The sequence below is a fragment of the Carassius gibelio genome, chromosome A22 (assembly GCF_023724105.1).
Source record: "Carassius gibelio isolate Cgi1373 ecotype wild population from Czech Republic chromosome A22, carGib1.2-hapl.c, whole genome shotgun sequence".
Lineage (NCBI taxonomy): Eukaryota > Metazoa > Chordata > Actinopteri > Cypriniformes > Cyprinidae > Carassius > Carassius gibelio.
The window spans coordinates 10,415,312-10,435,259 of record NC_068392.1 but is presented as its reverse complement, the minus strand read 5'-3'; the positions used below and the strand labels follow the sequence as shown (position 1 = coordinate 10,435,259).

Here is a 19,948-nt window from a genome sequence, read left to right as displayed (position 1 = left end):
TTATGCTTTTATTATTAAATACATTTAATCTAAATTTAAAATTCAATATATTTAATATTCATAAAAATAATTTAAATGCATTATTTATTTCATTCTTAGTTATATATATATTTATATAAAATATATATAAAATTACTGATATTCATAAAAATACATTTCAGCATATTATTAGTAAATATTTTTGATAGAAAATAAATATTTAATATATTTAATATTCATAAAATACATTTAAATGCATTATTTATTTTATTCTTATTGTTATTTTTCTTCATAATAACTATATATATAAAACTGATATTCATAAAAACTAATTCAATATATTATTAGTATATTTTGTGATAGAAAATAAATATTCAATATATTTAATATTAATTTAAATGGATTGTTTTAGATATTATTATTGTATTGTTGTATGTGTTATAGTACTTCAATAAACATTTTATTTGATATATCAAATACAATTGTAATAATTGTTTTATATTAATTTACAGTATATAATTTAATTGTAAATAACTTTTATATGATATTATTTGTTGTTTCATTTTCTTTTACAGGATTAGAAGAGTGAAATCTCAAAAGGAATTTAACTTTTTCTTTCAAAACAAACAAGAACAACATGAAGGGATTTTTTTGAAGACATTTCGGTGTTTATTTTCGGAAGATGTTCGGTACAGAAGAGGGGTTGCAGGTGAACCGGCACCCGTGGACAAACCACACTCGGCACAGTGCACGAAAGACAAGTGGAAGATCTCTCTAAAGACAGAGAACTCGACATGACCTGTCTCTCTCTGGGCAAAGCACCATCAGTCAAGCAACAAACAAAAAGAAAAAAGAAAAAAACGAGTGAGAACAACTTCAATTTCTGTATACATATTATACACACATATGCTATTTAAAGGAAGAGGCGCTTATGGCTTTTATTACACTGGACAAATGAGGGTTAAACTTGAACACCGAGGAAAAATGCAGTGGAAAAAAAGAAGCTCTTCTTGTCCCGCTAGTGGACTTTCTTTCTCTTTTCCTCTTACCTTTTCTTCTGTCGTCGTCTTTCAGCAAACGCAGGACTTTCTGTGTTCACAGAGGCTTCCATGCCTTCAGTGAAACTGATAAATCTTTCACCCCAAAGGGACCAAAGGACCAAACATTTTTATTCCTCAACAGAAATATATGGTATTAATAACAATACTAATACTGCAAACTACTACTAACAACATAAGTTTAAAGAAAAGAGCATAAAAAAAGCATAAATATTTGCTTCAGGTCGGAAGAGGAAAGGGATTTTGAGTTCTTTTCCTTTTACATTTATAGCTACTGGGTTTCAGAATATTTAAACAAAATAGAAAAAAAAGGAGAAGAAAAAACAGTATTTTAAAAGCTATACTATTTTAATGGAGTAGAATATGTGGATTAGAGATTGTTAGGAGCATGTTCAGCCATTTTTATCCATGAAGAAAAAAAAGAGGGGGGGGGGGGCTGTCCATCTTCCATTGTTTATTTATTTATTTATTTTTTTTTTTGCTCTGAGGTTCCTTGGATGTCAAAAATAGGCCCACATTCCAAAGAACAAATGCTAAGTATTACTATATATGCATGTGCGAAGCGATGCTGGTTTAGTGAAGCCTTGGGCAGTTATTCAGTACACATAAACAACCATATTTATCCGATGAAAGCTTTACTTATCAAGCAGAATAAGTACCTGTGGCTTCAAACTATCCGCAATATAACAGCTATAATTCACAGAAAACACAGTTAACGCTTGACGGGGATTTATTTATTTATTTATTTGTGCACTTTTTCAACTGAAGCGGTTCTAGTTTGATTCATCAGGTCTACGATCATGCAGCGCGAAGTAACGCTCAACTTTACCATTAACCATTTTCATATCATCCATTTTATTCATCTTTCAAGAACATACTCATCTAACAGTTGTGCCAAATGCTGAATATCAACTGACAAAGCACATTGGTAAGTAAGCTAAGCAGTTACAAAGATACCAAGCCTTAATAAACCCTTACACAAGCCACAAAATGAGGTTCTTTACAGACCTTCCAAAGGGACAAACTTGTTTTTGCTTACAACTTCTGAAGCACATCAGAATTTTTTTTCAGGGACCTAGCATCAAATAAAATGAGTTGAGTTTAAAAGATGAGTTTAAGATATAGAAAACGCCGGGGGACGAATCGTGGGATCTGCAGATCAACCCATATTTCTAAGAATACGCTTCTCAGGCTGGTATGGATTAGCTTGACGCTAACTGTTTGCAAGGGTCTAATGAGCAGCCTGTAAAGAGCTCATGAACAGCTTGCAAATAGCAGCCATGGGGGTTACAGTTGGAGCAAACTGATCCATCAATTAAAAAAAGCCACCGAGTCTGACATTTTGGTGTACGTAACCACAGCTGTTGCTTTGCTCTCAGAAAAGTCGCAAATATACACCACTCTAAAGCGCTTGACAAGAATCTTAAAGACCCCATGAAATCAAATCAAAATTGGAGTTTTGTGGTGCTTAGTTTGCTAGCTGACAAAACAACACCACAATCTGAAATGTACAGGCTATTTGTAAAATCGAACTAAATATTAATGACTACAAATTTTTGTCCAATCAAAAGCTCTGGAATGAAGTAAGAGCTGGTGGACATTTGTTAGCTTTGATGTCAGTTCTAGTGTACACGAGTGTACTAGTTTTTAAAGCAGTATGTTTTTCTTTACTTGCAACGGACCAAAAAATACTTACTTATCATGCACTACCAATTTTTGTCCAATCAGATGCTCTGGAGTTAGAAAGTCCCTTTTGCTAATACTGCTGTACCTTCAATTAACTACACAGCAAAATGCTTGGTCCTTTTTTACTTATTTTCCAGCTAAAAATATCTTAAAAATATATAGATGAAGACCTGTTTTCAGAAATTGTATCTTTAATATGTATATTATGTCTCATCAAATATTTATTTTTAGATATTTTAAATGGAAATCTAGACACAATGCTAAGAGTAGGCAGTATTATAATATAAAGGCTTTTTGTTATTTAAAATAAGTTGTCATGCACCAGATTCCTGTTTCAAGAGGAAATGCATCAACACAAAACTCATCAAATGATTCCGCAGGGTCTTTAACTGTTAAACGGACAGTATTCTTGAAACAGGTTGTTTGCGGTGAAAGTTTTTCAAACGTTTTTACGTTAAATTAAATTAAATTACATTTATGCATTTAGCAGACGCTTTTATCCAAAGCGACTTACAGTGCATTCAGGCTATCAATTTTTACCGGGGAATCGAACCCCTAACCTTGCGCTTGATATCGCAATGCTCTACCAATTGAGCTTGTAACTTTACGTTCTATCTACATTTCCGTTACACTCCTTTTGCCATTTACCAACATGCCAATTCCACACCGCCTTCATAGAAATACCAAAACTACACATCTAAGTACAAGAAGTTCAGGTCCTCCAGAGTGCACAAATAAACAGAAATAGTAAAAAAAAAACAGAGCTCTAGAATCTACACTAGATAGGAAAGAAAAGCACATGTTTTGACCTCATTTGATTTCCACTGTGGATGTTTAATCTTGCAGACGTCAGAAATAAGTTTCGACGAAAAACATAAACGTCACACGTATATAACAGCTGTTTTATAAGCCTCAGGTCGTGCTGAAACGGATCGCATTCGATTCACAGGTTCTAATGGCCTTTTTCTGCGGGAACTCTCTCCATTTCATCTTCTCTCTCCTGTCCTGTGGTGACATATCAGAACGTGGTGATATACAGACACGCAAGCCCTCGGGCATCGGCGCTCTAATAACCTCATGTTGCAGGAGGCCTTCCTCACAGAATCTCTCCATGCCAGATGTGAATTATTCAAATCAAATTAAATTGGGCCTACATGTAAAAGCAAGTGTAATACAAATTAAAAATGGCAACTAGTGCCTGAAGTTTAATAAGTTTGAAGGATGATATCATTACAGCTTGAGAAGAAAAAAAAAATGATTGGAAAAGCATATAAAATGAAACGTGTTGTGTTGAAAGATGAATCGACGGCGTTAATACAAATTGCATTTGCATCAGAAATGGCGGGGTGGGGAGGAGTGTTTTGCACAACAGGTATTTCTAAAGAAACCAGACCACCAGCATTTCATACTTGCTTTCTTCTCATTCACACCACGTTCACGTTTCGTTCCTCAAGATCTTCATGCCGAACTTTGATCTGTGAGCATGCTCAAGGGGGGAAAAGGTGGGAAACTTTCGGGGGGGTTAAAGTGTTATAAAGGTACTACTCATATTAACAATATGATTCTTTAACTATGGTTTGTATGCTAAGGAAAGTAGCTTATTATAGATATGAAATCTGTATATTAGGGAACAGCAGCACATTTCTCAGATTCTATGGGGAAAGTAGTCGGTGGGCGGGTGGGTTTCAGGGTGGGGTGGGTTTTTTTTTTTTTTTGCTTTATAAAGATCATGTTTAAGTTTTGGTTTTCTCAGCACAAAGCGTAAGGAAATATATATCAAGAGTATTGATTTTGCTGTGTGAAATGTGCAGTGGGAGAGCCAGGCACTCCCTGCACTGTTCTTAAAGCCTGGATGAGACAATGCTGTTTACAGTTGTTTTTTGGTTTTCTTGTTTTTTTTTTTTTTTCGTTTGATATTTTCTGAGAAAAGAAGACAAGAGGTGCAACATCTATCTCTGCGATGCGATTGGTCTGGCATGAACAACTGAAATGGACAGTGTTCCTGTTAATTAATTTTCTTTCTTTCTTTCTTTCTTTCTTTCTTTCTTTTTTGAGACAGAGAAGATATGTCTAAGATAAATGCCTGAGAAACCAAGCATCCTGTTGACATTTTTCAAATACTTGCTGCTTACATTGTTTTACGGTTATGCCTACTCATCTAATGATTTGCCCGTTAATTTATGAACATGTTTATTTATTTATTTATTTATTCCTGACAAAAATCTGTTGATGAATCGCCTATTTATTGGTTATGTTTAGAGAAATGTATGCATCGAAAAGAAACGCTTAATGGGCTTCTCTCTTTCTCTCTCTTTTTTTCAATTTTACAATAAAATTTTACATTTAAATATGAAGTCCGTTTGTCTTTGGTTCTTAACTAACTGTAGTGAGCATGAAACCTGTGGTGCTGTGAAAAGGTAAGTACAAAGTGCTCTTTTTTTAACATGACACTGAAATTGATGCTGAATATGTTGGATTTATCTAAACAATCGGCTAGTCCTGAATGGTTCTCATATGTAAAAAAGGATTCCCCAATTTGAGTCCTTCAGTGGAATTCTTTGGGTTTTACCCACCTTATTTTGAAACATGGAAATAATCTATTTTCTTTAAATGTGCAAAACGTCTAGTTGCTATAAGTGACGCATCGAAAATCTAACTGCAGTAAATAGTAAAACTATTAGCACATCCAACCAGTGTTTTATGATTATGATAATTGATTAAAATAATATGATAACAAATACCAGTTCACAATATCCAGCCTGTTTGTGTCCTGTACCGAGGGAGAAAAGAAAGGGGAGAGCCGAAAAAAGTGGAGGCAGTGGCTCATGAAATAAATTGGCCCAATTATAATAAAGTGTGGCTCTTGGTCAGTGTGCGGGCCGAGCAGTTCATCTTTATTACAATCTGTTAATGAAAATCAATCCTCCTCCTGATAGACTCTTATCTCCACGGCCTCTGAGCGCCTCACACGCAGGAAGATAATAAATTAGGGTAATATTGCATTTGATTAGGGAGTGAATTGCAAATTATCATAACTTTCCAAGATTTATGATACAGATGCCTAATTTCCAGGCTTGGAGGTGTAGAGGGGCCATTCGTTAAAAAGTTCTATAGCGCAAGACTTATTAACGAATATACAATGCGGAACCTAAATGCAGCGCATTGCGTATGAAAGATGCAGGTTTGTAGATCTGAGAGTGTACACATGACCTGTGCGAATGCTAGATTTTGTCTACAGAGTAAAATAGTTAAGAACTTGCTAATGCAATAAAGAAAAAAAAGGAATAAATCAATATGGAACTGCATAGGCCTATGTAGCAAATTTTATTTGAGTAAAAAGATATTTCCAGATGAAGCTACAATTTCAACGAGAAAAAAAGTTATTAACATGGTCAGTTTTATTCTGTGTTGACTTGAAAGGCACTGAAAATTATTTAAATGGTTTCCCAAACAATACATAAATGAAGCCCCGCCCCAAACCCAAGCCGAATTTTCTGATTGGCTGAATCGAGCGGGTCGGTCAAATTCTTATTTGCTGTTTGCAAAGTCTTTTAACACCTCAGGCACCTCCCTTAGCAATATACGTCATTTAATCTTGGCATTTTATGCAAGGTATGCCAAATAAAAATCAATTAACAGCTTTAATGTATCCAGTAAAACTATAACTGCTTGTGGATATGGTTTCTAATTGATTAATTAATTAAAAAGGCATTTGTTTAAATAGAGCCATCCATCTATCAATTTATCAATCAACGCCTGGAGATGTCCAACGCTGTCTATTTATCTTCCCAAATATCCTATTAATGTCAAATTAAGATTTCCACTGTGAATATTAATCAGTCTAGAGGCTTATTTCAATTCATAACCCTAATAATTGTCCTTGTTTATTAGATCAAAGTGAACAAGGAACAAAGCGGATTGTCCTTTTTTACAAATTTGTTTATATACCTCATTATATAGGCTACATATCTAGAACAGAGTTGGCCAAGAGCATAATAGCTCCAAACGTCTGGAACGCGGAAAGACGGTAGCGAGACAAAACGCATAAAAAAGTGCTATAAAACCAGGCGCTGTACTGGAGTAACGGAAGCATATATCTGTCAGCAGGTTAACTACAGGCCTGCGCTATATGTACAAGATGATTTCTGACAGCTCTTAGCATGATGAACTTGCCTTTTTTCTTCCCTTCACATCGGACACAGTGTAAACTTGAGAGTGACGGAGTGCCGAGAGCTGCAAAGTGCAAGAGAAGGGCAGTGTTGGAAAATGCTCAGTTTAGCATGATGAATGTGGTAAAACTGGCGACATTTTAATCTCTGTCACGCGACACCCGTCATATCAGAGCAGTTGCCACCCGAGGACGTACAAACAACACTGCTGGAGAAAGTGAAGGGCAAACGTCAACTGCTTTCATGGCTAAGCGGTCAGAACTCGGTTTTTTGTGTGTACAAAAAAATAAATAAAAACAATATTCAGTCTATCACCTAAAAATGGCCAAAAACTTTATACTGGAGGTTGACTTTTGTACTATTTATGCTTTTACTGCTCAACTGTTGAAATCGTGCCTTCTGATTGGTTGGCAATGTGTCAGTCAATTTATTACTTGATTCTGATTGGTCAATTGAAGCATTCAGTCTGTATTATAACCTTCATAAGCAACTTATTTCCTAAAATGTTTCTAAATAGAACAGGTACATCTGCAAGATGTCTAAAGATCGCTTCATCTCGAAAGCATCTGCTGTGTACAAACATCTAATAGACGTCTTTAAGATTTAGATTTTCTAAAAGTCTATTTGATGATGAGCAAACACTAAAAAATATCTCTTGCAGGTGTAAATGCAGACGTCAAATAGATGTCTTCTTGATGTATGTGTGCAAATAGGGTAGTCTCTCGCATTAGTCTGCTGCCATTTTCTTCTCACGTAAGGAAATTTATGAATAAATAATGCCAAGTTATTTGTTTATTTGGTAAGTAGCGGTGTAATAAGCAAGGCACTAATCACCTTGTCAGGTATGTAGACTGTACTACACTTACATAACTGCAGCTAAAAACACAGTCTGGTATTACTCCACTACGTTCCTGCAAATCACCTGGTATAATGAAATAGAGACAAAAGACAAATGTCGAATTACTCAAACCTGCAACTCTATAGCACCCTCGATGGAGAGACAAAGCTTTAGAAGTCAGGAAAAAAAATTACTTGAGATAGTCAACTTTTTTTTTAATATGGAAAACAACAGATTACGCAATACAGCAAATATTAGTTATATACAAACTAAAAAAAGATATCAAACTAGATGAAACGGCTTCAAAACATCACATTTAAAACATCTATACACAAATTAATGTACACATATAAAACACACACACACATATATACACTCTTTCAATATATTATTATATAAAGAATTTGTTTTCTTTTTTCCTTAATAAGCAGCTTAGTGTGTGGATGTATGGGCCCAGAATCAAATGAATATGGATAGGTAGCATTTCATGTAGTTGTTGGATCCTGTGTAGATAACATATCTTCTGACATGGGAGTAGAAAGTTTGAACTTGTGGGATTCAGGAAATAGTGAGGACATTCTATGTTTCTTTTTACGCTAATTTCATCCAATAATGTCACGTCTGTATCAACAGTCTCCATTCTTTAATCGGTGACACCCTTGAAGCTCTGCCGATTAGCTGCCTTCATCGTTTCCAGATTCGAGCGATTGTCGATTTCACGTTCGGAGAGCCTGGAGTGTAAAACACTGCAGGTTTCAATGGAAATGAGTCCGTTTGGATCCGTCTCTCACTTGCAGACGGTTTGAAGTCAGTTTGATTGTTTTTCCAGGAGGGTTTCATGCTTGAAGAACAGTCTGGCTGGTGGGGATCCATTCTCAAGCTGGCGTCTAGACCAGCTCCTTCAGTTCAAAAGCAGCATAAGAACCAGAGCTGTGAAAACAGACGGTGTAACTACTGTTCCTCTGCTATAAGTGTGTGGAGTCCTGGGTGAGCTTTGTTTCAGAGTGCTTGGCGGTAGCGCCTTAAGGTCCTCCAGGGCTCCATACGCAGCCATGGAGAACTCCGGATCTCCCGTCGTGAGGAGATCGAACACGCACGACTGGAAATAAACGTCCTCCACCTGGAGCATCTCTCGACACTTTGTGGTCGCATGTTCCAGCATGTCCACGTGTGACGAGAGGCCTTGCTGCAGCTCGCCACCGCCGCCGCCGTCGTTCTCCCCGTACCAGCCGGCCACGAGTCGAGGCGGACGCAGGGTCTGCTGCCGGTTGAGCACGTGGGCTTTGATGACCTCACTGCTCGGGCAGCCGTGCAGACACAGCTGCAGGCCCCCGTTCTCCTCTGCTAAGTCCTCAGGCATGCGGATGGCAAACGTAAGGTAGCGACCCACTTGTCGCACGATGATGGACGTGCCTAGGTAGCGAGCGTGGATCTTCACTTGCCGTATACCTAGACCTCCACTACCCTCCACGATCCACAGGCTCTCTCCTTTCCCACCGCTTCGTGTGCCGTCCTGGAATGCCGACGGCAGGTCCTCGGTGGTGGCCTGGTACACCTTCTGCTCGGTGCAGTCATGGTAGGACTTGAAGATGACGGTTATCTACAGGGAAGATCAAACGGGAAACGGTGAGTAATAGCTCACACTGAAAATCAATAATAAGTGAAATTGCTTTCAATTGACTAGAGGATCGTTTCAACATTGTGTTTTTGTGCAGCCTGATTTTTGCTTCAAAAACTATAAGTCGGAACGTGTCTTAACCAACAGGTCAGTGGTGTTTTAGTATCATTTAGATACTGTAATAATATTTATTTTCTGTTTTTATATATTTATAGTGTTCCTGTGGCTCAGTGGTAGAGCATTGCATTAGCAGCGCAGAAGGTTGTGGGTTTGATTCCCAGGGATCATATGTTAGGTCAAAAATGTTAGGCTGAATGCTTTGGATAAAAAGCGTCTGCTAAATGCTTAAATTTAATTTTTTAATTTAATGTATATTTTTTGCTTTTATTTGAATTTTAGGTTAGGTTTTAGTCATTTTGTTATGTGCTTTTGTCATGGGTTTTCTTTGCAATATTTCTATTTTGCTTTATTTTCATTTCAGTTTTAGTACTGAAACGTATTTCAGTTAGCTGGCAAGGCACAAATTAAATTTTTGTTTTAGTTTTGTACATACTATTTACATTTTATTTCAGTTATCGAATATTTTTATTTTATTTATTTTTTCCGGTCAACATTAATAACATTGAACCAAATCAACAAGATTCTCACTGGTACAAAATCCTCCACCACATTATTACATTTTGCAATATTACCATTTTAAACATCAAAAATGTTCTGATTGGATGTGGTTGTCTCACAGCGTGCACCTTTTTACCCATCAGTGGTGGACAGACAAATTATTTGTTAATTATTATTATTTCAGTTTTAATTATTATTTCTTATTAATTCTTTCTTAAAGGCCAAATATATTAACTAAATATGATGAGGAAAATTATGTAATGTGGATAAGAAAATAACTGAAAACATATAATATAATATATATATATTAAAAAAGATTAAATACATTTTTGGCAAATGACTGAAATAAGTTTAATTTGAATCAATACAATAACTACAGGGAAAACGACAACAAAAAAAGACAATTGACAAAAAATAACAACAAATTAAAAGTATGATTAAAAACAAACTAATACTAAAATAACACTGGAAGAGAGCATGCTAGGGCCAAACACCTAGGGCAGGTATCCTCAAATCTGGCCCACGAGATCCATTTTCCTGCAGAGTTTAGCTCTAACCCTAATCAAACACACCTGAGCATGCTAATCAATGTCTTCAGGATCATTAGAAAATCACAGGTTGGAGCTAAACTCTGCAGCACATTGGCCCTCCAGGACAAGATTCGAGGAACCCTAACATCGAGCCTGAGAAAAAAGAAAAAAAACAGTTGTCACCACATGATGGCAGAAGAGGACCAGAGAAAAACCAGAATGGACCACTTGGGAGCTACTAATATCTAATCTAAACCAAACTCGATGACTAATCAATGGAACATCCAATGGCACATTTTTATCAAACTCTGATCAAACCATGCAGCTGTTAACCATCAACTTTCAGTAAAATGAGCTCATATTCTTAATGATTAATCCAAGCACATCCACTACATTTAAAGCTAAATATGTAGCACTGATGCAATGTTTTGTGTGAATTTAGAAACATTATCACGAGCTCTTCTTGGACAAAATGAGAAATTAATGAGAAATCTTTAAACAAGTATTCTCATTGATACTTGAGTTTTATGTCCTCAGGTATTATATTACTTTCCCTCCTTTGAAAAAATTCCACAGACATTGTTATTCCATGTTTCAGTCATACTTCATGTCCGGTAACCTTCCAGAAATCAACCAGTTCGTAACTATAGTTTGAATAATTTATTTTCCATTCCTTCTTTTTGTGTCTCCCCCACTCTTTGTGAAACAGCTGGATTAATCTATTATAGTCTTTTGGTCCTGCATTGTTACCACGGCTCAAAAGTTTATATCCACATCCCTTAATAGAACAGAAAAAATATGTCACCACTAATGACATCAGTGTTTGGGCTGACTGCTGTCTCTCAAGACCTTGTTTTGATTGGTTTCTTGCGAGAACATAAAACATGGTCCATTTCCCCCCCAAATCCTTAGTTTCAGTTAAATTTATGTGGTAGTTTATTTTAATATTATATAATAGAAATCCATATACTTTGCCAAACAGTTTTTTTCAAAACAGTGGTTACTCTGCTTTACTAGGGACCAGTACAGTTTGGAACAGATCACACTAAGTTAACACATATGCAATTTGTACAACTAACCTTGTTGGTTGCTGTAGCACTGGATCCTTCGACCACTGGTACATTTGTGACTTGAACTGAAATGTATCGGTTGTGGATGAGTGGCCAGGCCCCTTCAACCCTACATGTCTGGAACTCATCCCGAAAGGTCCGTAAGTGAGGATCACCGAATAATCCACAATGTCCGTACTTTTTCTGTTGGGCCGCCGGGCCCAATGCGAGCACCGTGCTTTCATAGTTGCAGACGTCCACTACTGGCGGCTTGGAAGTGCTGGGTGCTTTGGCCGATGATGTTGGGCCATCACTGGAGCAGTTGTGTTGTGCAAAGAGCTCTTTAATACGGAATACAGCGGAGTGGTACACCAAATCCCCTCTACATCCATGAGCTGTGCGGCGCGTACACAACGAGTAGGCCCTCAGAGCGATGCAGTAGTCTACTTCTGGAAGCACCTCCTCTTGCAAGCCACCGGAGGGTGAGAACGAGGCCACGTACTCCGCATTACAGCGCTGAATTCGACATTTCTGGCAGCACACTGTTTAGAATCAAGAAGAATCAGGCATTATTGAGATGCATTTAAAACTGTGAGGGAATCAACATTTATTGGTTAGTTGGTGATGGAGATGTTCAAAATTAAAGTTCACACAGGAGATATTGGATATGATGGCTTTTAACTGTTTTGAACACAGGCCCAACAATAACAAATGTGACTGAATTTGGCAAGCACAAGATATAAAAAAAAAACTCAGTTGCCAGGACATGGCAATTGTATTTTACAGGGTTTCCACAAATTCTGACCAATGCATTTCCATGAGTATTGTACGAGTAATGACTCAAAATATTGCACAATAGCATGGAAGCAGCGGCGTACAAAGGTAAATTAAGTTATTTAATACTTAGTTGATGATAATAATAATAATATGGGATTAATATGTACTTTTTTAGAATAACATACTATTTTTCATAAACCGTTCTATATGACAACTCAGAATGTGACATCTGTGATAAGACAGAGCCTAACAGACATATTTGTGGGACACATGCATTGCACATGGTAAAAACATGGTAAAAGAATGGCCTGCCAATATGCAATTAGTGACATGTTATGAAAACGTTAATAGTTCAGATCAGCTGGAGTATTTGATGTCGCTTTCCTCACAAAGTATGGGTATTTAGTGAATTTGTGGGTTATCATACGGAATTATAAACAATACCTTAACTGTTCAAATAACGAGAGGAGTTTCAAATGGATTTTAACGATACTTGTTTAGGAGTTTACTTATATATGAATACGTTTAAATATTAATTTCAAAATTAAAATATTCACTATGCACACTGATATAGGATAATGACATAAAAATTATCAATCTGTTGAAAAAACACAAAAAAACATTTTCAATCATATTCAGAACACGCAGCAAAGACTTTACGCATTTTAACTAAAAAAAAGTTTATTTATTTATATTTAGTTAACACAAATGATGAGTTACATTTAAAGTCCCACTTTCTTCTTCAACAGTCAGGGGCTTTCGAAGTGAACAGCTAACGTTAGTCAGGTTAGAGAAAGTTTTGCCAAACTAATAAAATACCTTACTAAACTAAGCAATAACAGCAAACATTGAGTATTAACTTCAAACATCATTTCAGAATGTAAGTATAATACATGGTTACCACTACAATCCTTTAAAAGGAATATAACGTAACGTTACTGGGTTTAAATCTTTTCGCAAACACGGTGCTAATTTGCTAGCGAGCTAGCTGCACAACTCTGGCCTACAGAAGAACTAAATGCCTATTAAATTGACAGCACATTAATGTGAGCGATTGGCAATTGCTTTAAGTAGTACGTTTAATGTTTTAAAACACTTTTTAGAGATTTTGATTGAAAACTTCTCTCCAAACGACAGGGTAACGTTAACGTAAATGTTTTCCAGGCAGCTCTCTCTCTCTCTCCGGGATGGGTGCATGCAAATACGAGCGATGAATACGAGCAAAACGATTTACCTGGTCGGAGTAAAAGGCACGTAGAAACCACTAAAAGACAGATCCAGTTCCAAAGCTGCCGCTTAGCCAGGTTGAGAGTGTCGCTTCTCCCCATGCCAATCCATTCAGTTCGATTGCAGTTCTCCAACTGCTGCTCATCGCTGTTGGTGCTGAGAGAAATCACACAACTTTTTCATTCCCTTCCCCAGCCACTGTCATTCAAACCAAAAGTGCTGAAAAGCTTTGCATGGGAGGAGCTTCTATTCGCCAGCCCTTCCCATGAATAACGGCAAGTGATCAGTCACTTCTTTAGTTGTACAGAGCAAAATTATTGCACATAAATAATAAACGATTCTGTCTATGAAGGGACATTTTTAGGTTGCATGAATGTTGTTTTGTTCATATTTGATTAGTCTTTAGTCGTTTTTAGTAGTTTTCTGCGTAAATTCCAACTACTTTTGCATTTTTGACAGCGACATGAAGTGCTAAATTGAACGTGCCAAAACAAACATGGGAACAAACTGTCATAAATTGCATCTTTTTGGCGGAAAAGAACAAGATAATGCTTACCGATCAAAATTATTTTGTGGATCCATGGAGACTGTATCCTTGGGGTAAACACAAAATGTATGCATTAATTTCAATACATAATACACACACACACACTCACACACATTGGTATATAATACAATATATAACAAAAAACATAGATATTATATAATTACTATTAATATATAGATATATGATCATATTGTGTCCTTGTATCATCACACATTGGTTGATCACTTGACTTAAAACTACTTTTCATTCTCCTGCACAATAATATGTGCACTAATGTAGTCAATGGTAATAGTAATTACCTAAATACTATTGGAAAGCCGGCTGCCCCCATAGTGGTACTGATACCACAGAGGCATCATTCAGAATCTGGCCACTGGAGCAAACACTTCATTCACTCAGGTGGATGGGTCAGTGAGCCCCTTACAAGCACCTCCTGCAGGAGACGACTTGACAAGGCTGATGGGCGCAGAAAGGGTTCTTTATTTCCCCCACATTTGTGAGCATATTACATTGCATGACCCGGTGAATATACATATAACTCTGGTCGAAACAAGAAGGGAGCGAGTCAATTACAGAGAAGAATCAGGTTCATAAAAAGAGAGAAGAGAAAGAACGGAAACGAAGGGATAAGCCAGTACATTTCTCCCGACACTGACTCGCTTGTTCTTATACAATAGTGGAATGAGGTCAGTCTGGTAAAATTAGCCATCCGCTTCATGGCAGGACTGAATGCCAGGCCAGTGAGAGGGGACAGAGTCGCCATTTGAGGAACAAGAAATAAAGAGACTAGCCTACATTTTTTTTTTTGACAGCGATGAAGTGAAGAGAATAGATTTGCTAAAAGTTTTAGTCATTTGCTAAAAGTCCAGAAAAGTAAAGAAAGAAAAAAAAAAAACGAAATGAATATTTGAATAATGATTGTTTTCAAACAGGTTTCCTGAAGACTCCTCTCATCTGACGACACCTCAGTCTCATGCCATTTGTTGAGCTGCTGTTGCTGTTGTCAGGCCGGTCGGAATGCTCAAACAATGTTTTTGTAATCCCACAGAATGTTTTCACTCCTCGGGGGGGAATGAACTTAGAAACTTTCAGTTGTCTCTGCATATTAAGTTACCAGCGAAAAAAAACGACACACACTTCAGCTTTAGGAAAACAATCGCCTGAAGTTTTATTCATGCTATAAATTCAAAGGTGGACGCAAGAGTGAGAGACAGAGAAGCAGGGAAGTGACTAAAGGAGAGTAAGAGAGGGAAGAAAAAAAAAAGGAAGAGGAATTGGGTTTCCACTGACTGTATGTCTGGGCAGCTCCATATGGTCCTCATTAAGGTGCTTACTCTGTGGGAGCAGCTCCACACCGTGCTGCTTGTTTTTGTTATTAGGCCCATCACATTTCGGTATGGAGGGCACTGGAATATTGGGCCTCTGACAGGTCTTGCCCAGTGGTTCTCAGTCAGTGCTGTTTTTGTATGTGTGTGTATATATATATATATATATATATATATATATATATATATATATATATATATATATATATATATATATATATATATGCAATAAGTTCTAAAGTTTAGAAACTTATAATATCACTTAATATAATAATAATATAATTATTATTTATTATAACTTAATATAACTTTATATAACTTAAACTTATTTTATAAGTTCTAAAATAACTAAAACTAGACAAAAAAAATTTAACTACATAAAAATAAAAACAAACTAAAACTTAAAAAAAAAATGTAAAAATAAAAACTATTTCTAAATATTAATAAATAATATAATAGTATACAAATATCACTGATTTTGCTTCTTTACAAGCCCTAGTCTAGCCATCCACAGCATTTAAGTAAGGTGTCCTTAAATTTAACTGTGAGAAATGAGGGCTTAAAATGTGTTTACCCCCACACTACCGAGCTAAAACGAAACTTTTCTTAGTAGTGCATTTGAGTCAGAGATGAGAGATTTACTTCCCTGGTGACAGAGACTCAGAGCAATCACCATAGATAACAGGGACAGAAGTGTGTGCTTGTAAGAGACTGCCACTGATACCATCTCTGCTCAAGGATTCCACTTAACTACCTTGATTGATGCCCAACTGAACTCAGGGTACAAAAAGAGACGATCTAAGTGGATTGCTTTCTATCTTGAGAGTTGTTAGGTATTCATTTGTAATGATTGCACATGAGGAATGTTAAATTGCATTGGAAAGAGTAGTTGCATTTGGAAAGAGACTCTGTGAACTGACATTGTTGGACTTAATAGATTTGATCGACTGAAGATATTAAGCATTTACGCCTAATTTTAGATACTAGCATTGTCTGCTTCCTTCAGGTAATTGGTTTGCAAACACAAAATGCTTTTTTCCTCACTGCTCCTTAGATCTATTTCCTTCTACTCAAGAGATGCCGTTGACATAGTGTCAAGCTCAGTCCTTTTAAAAAAGATAAACACACAAGTAACCTTAGATTCAGGGTCATGGGGTCTTCTCAGTTTGGTGAAGAAAGATAGTGGAAGTAAACAAAGGCATAATGAGGAGAAGCCTTAGATCTCCTCACTAAGAAAGGCTAAGCTTAAGCAAAAGCAATCCGTGAGATCAACGTCGAGCTGCTGCCATCCATACCTGACAAAAGGTGAATCCAAGAGACTTTGTTGTTGAACTTAAGGTTTCCGATTAACAGGAACATACACAGCGTAAAACATTTCAAAGTGACTCCGATCAAGATGTTTTATCTAACTCAAACACGTTTTGGAGTAAGTTCAAGCAACTTACTAGAAGGTGTGGTCTGATATGTGTCCTATTTTCAAACAGTATTTAATCGTATATAATGTAAGGTCTCTTGATTTAAAGAAAATATTTTGCAGAACCATTTTTGTCCGTACAATGACAGTCAGAAAGGTCCAAAATGTCATCAGAACCCACTGACTGTCAAAGCTGACAACTATGTCAAATGAGCTGCATGTTTTGTGCAAAGTATTTTTGAATGATATTGAGAAAATAGTTTAAGGTGTTCAAACTACATAATATTGAGAAAATAGTTTAAGGTGTTCAAACTACATGCTTAGTTTTTGACTACGATTGGATTACTTCAGGTCTATCCTATTGAAATTTAACTTGGATTCAGGTGTTTACATGAAGGATTATCAATCCAGCTGCTAACAGATTATTTGGGTGCATGTAAACATAGAGTGTAGTCTCATAATATACTGTATAACGTTACCATGGTCAAGTCGTATGACTGAAATAACCGCTAAAAGTAGTAACCATTCTAAAAATGTCCACCTATTTGATTCATTTGGAATTGCGAAAATGACTAAAAAAAAAAGGAGATGCATATTGTCTTTTCAAACATTTTTGCAGAAGTATACACCGCACAATAACTGATGTGAGAAGGGAAGAATGCGAGAGAGAAGCAATGAAAACTCCCAAAGTTCTCCCGCTCTCTCTCTCGCTCACACAACAACACCTGCTCAGGCTCTCGTTTCAAACCTCTCAGCTGTGGGAGCATTCTACGAGCAAATACATCTGTGGAATCAAACGTGACAACCGCTCCCAGACCTCCAAGTCCAGCCAGTCCGAGCTCAAGCCATCAGGAAAACAATACATTCAGTAGAGTGCAACAAAGCCTATCGCCCTGAGCTGACTAATAATCTTTTGAGAATTTTGGCCTCTACCGATGATTTTTCAATAGCCTGAAATGCAGTTTTACACCCTGATCAGCATCATCTCATTTGGATGCCAGCTGTGTCCTCCATTCACAATGTTTGAAAATGGACAAACTTCCCTTCTGTGACATATAACTGTAGACTTGTAGCCTTTGATGCTGCAAAATGTATTTTTGTAGTTCACCCTAAAAATAACATTGCTAACAACTTTTTTTCAAACTTTAAAAAGTGGTACAACTCTATATTCCAAGTTTTCTGTGGTTCTGTGGACAGTAAGAATCAGTTTAAGTAGTTATTTACCGATAATTGTCTCCTCCATTGAGCTGTTAACCATTGCAACCAAATAGCAATTCAGTTAGGTCAATTCAAGAATTGAATCAGTCATAAAAAACTGATTCATTGAAAAATTTGAACACAAGAGAACATCTAGTTCACAAATCTGACATAGCTGCTCTTATGAACATATACAAGTTTTAGTAAAAAATTCAATATGTTTTACGAGTTATCATATGACTTCAGAAAAGCGTTAATATATCACACACATCATGCAGACTACGTGTGATACATTGATGATGCTTTTTGATGTTTTGAAGCCTAACAGCTTTAGTCCTCATTTCATTATATTGAAAAGAGCGACCATGTAAGATAAAAACAGAATTGTAATTTGGGGGTAAACATATTACTATAACATGATATAACTCTAAATGTTTATTGAAGATTTGTACATTTTTTTTTTTTTTTACTTTAAATCTTTAATTATAGTAATATTCATTATTATAGTACATTTTTTAATATCCGCTTGTAATTTCACATTACTGATCATAAATCAGTAAGGTTATGACTGTAAGATCGCAGGAAACCACATTAACTCCAAACTCTAACTGCATAAACTCTTAAAACTGCATAAACTCCTCTACAAGCAATCAAAATTAACATTACATTCAAACTGTTTGTTGTCTAAACTTAAAAATGCATAATAGAGACATTTGAGGCTTAAAACCACAAAGCAGCACCAGGCAAACCGGCTTTACTGTAGTACTTTTAGTTTTAACAACCGAGAGTTCACTTTAAGGGTCAGTAAGTATCAAATGACATGAGTAATGGCATTGCTTGGCCCAAAGCGAATGGCAGAAAGATGAAATGGAACTTACCTCTGATTTTTGTGACTGATGGGCATGTGGCATGGATGTGTAAAAGACCATTTCACTGAGAGAAGTCTGTTAACCCCTGTTCCCTAGCTGTCTCTACCAGACAACTGTGTCCAGCTTTGCTTGACAAAGGGAGATAGCTGTGAATTAAAGCACATGACAACAGCTGTCTTTTTAAGGATTCGGCACTTTGATTAGGGTTGGTTTATAGTTAAGCAATGATCGCTAATTCCTACATATCAGAGAAGGGCGGGTAGGAAAAAAGACAAGAAAATCCAGAACACACTAGCACGCACACACACACACATACACAATTATACGCATTCAATGGATTTGACAACATATGTCGTCTTTGGCCAGTATCCCATATTCTACAATGGTCATTCACACAAGTGCGGTCTGTAGTAAGGCAAGAGGCTTACAGCAAATGTATAGCGGGTCCAAAAACTATTTGGACATTTTAGTCACAACTTAAAATGATTTTCATTAGATGAAAAATACCACCCAAATGGGATCTGCAATCAAATACAGTTATTTTTTTATATTATATTATTTATATTATATATTATTTAATTATATATATATATATATATATATATATATATATATATATATATATATTATAAATTACATTAGATTTGATCAGTTTAATCAAAGTTCTTATTAATGGCTTTCGAATATCCACTATATGCAATGTGCTTCTATAAACGTGTAGGTTAACACCATACAAGTCAAACTGCGTCACTGTTTTTAACTTTGTCCAACTTTTACCAAGGATTTAACTTTTTCATTTTTGTAAAAAAAAATGTTTTGCACAAGCAGCTGTTCTAACAGACAGCTGCTCAGGCCTTTCATTCAGACGGCAGTGATTACAAATCAAACCAGTGTTGTCTTCGAGTTGATCCATTGCTGTTTCAACAAGTAATCCTTGGTATCATGCACATGTTCCTGTGCACAAAAACAGCCTCGAGCGGTCTTATCCATTGATGAATCCAATGACCAAATTTGATGCATGTTATAGCGCCAATGCATCACACTTCT

At 36.3% G+C, this 19,948-nt stretch overlaps 2 protein-coding genes across 8 annotated transcripts in view; one reads left to right on the top strand and one right to left on the bottom strand.

Annotated features, from left to right (window-relative positions):
• LOC127943066 (CUGBP Elav-like family member 5) overlaps positions 1 to 4,396 on the top strand; it is a 182,262-nt gene extending 177,866 nt beyond the window's left edge. For all 7 annotated transcript variants that reach the window (XM_052539197.1, XM_052539196.1, XM_052539195.1 and 4 more), the window contains exon 12: positions 555 to 4,396. The gene's annotated coding sequence lies outside the window, so the exon portion shown is untranslated. The remainder of the gene's footprint in view (positions 1 to 554) is intronic.
• A 3,528-nt stretch (positions 4,397 to 7,924) lies between these two features.
• On the bottom strand, positions 7,925 to 19,316 carry LOC127943067 (repulsive guidance molecule B). The gene is made up of 5 exons (XM_052539200.1): positions 18,911 to 19,316; positions 14,106 to 14,143; positions 13,557 to 13,705; positions 11,576 to 12,087; positions 7,925 to 9,330 (listed from the first exon to the last, which is right to left on the bottom strand). The coding sequence occupies exons 1-5, from the start codon at positions 18,959 to 18,961 to the stop codon at positions 8,632 to 8,634; spliced, it is 1,449 nt and encodes a 482-aa protein (XP_052395160.1). The 5' UTR covers positions 18,962 to 19,316; the 3' UTR covers positions 7,925 to 8,631.
• Positions 19,317 to 19,948: the final 632 nt, after the last annotated feature.

Bases quoted from the DNA above. Each gene is read 5' to 3' on its own strand.
- LOC127943067 (XM_052539200.1), bottom strand. From the start codon at position 18,961: ATGGTCTTTTACACATCCATGCCACATGCCCATCAGTCACAAAAATCA. The intron at 13,706-14,105 runs GTAAGCATTATC...GATTTCTCTCAG, and splicing joins CCACAAAATAATTTTGATCG to CACCAACAGCGATGAGCAGC. The intron at 12,088-13,556 runs GTAAATCGTTTT...GATTCTAAACAG, and splicing joins GTGCCTTTTACTCCGACCAG to TGTGCTGCCAGAAATGTCGA.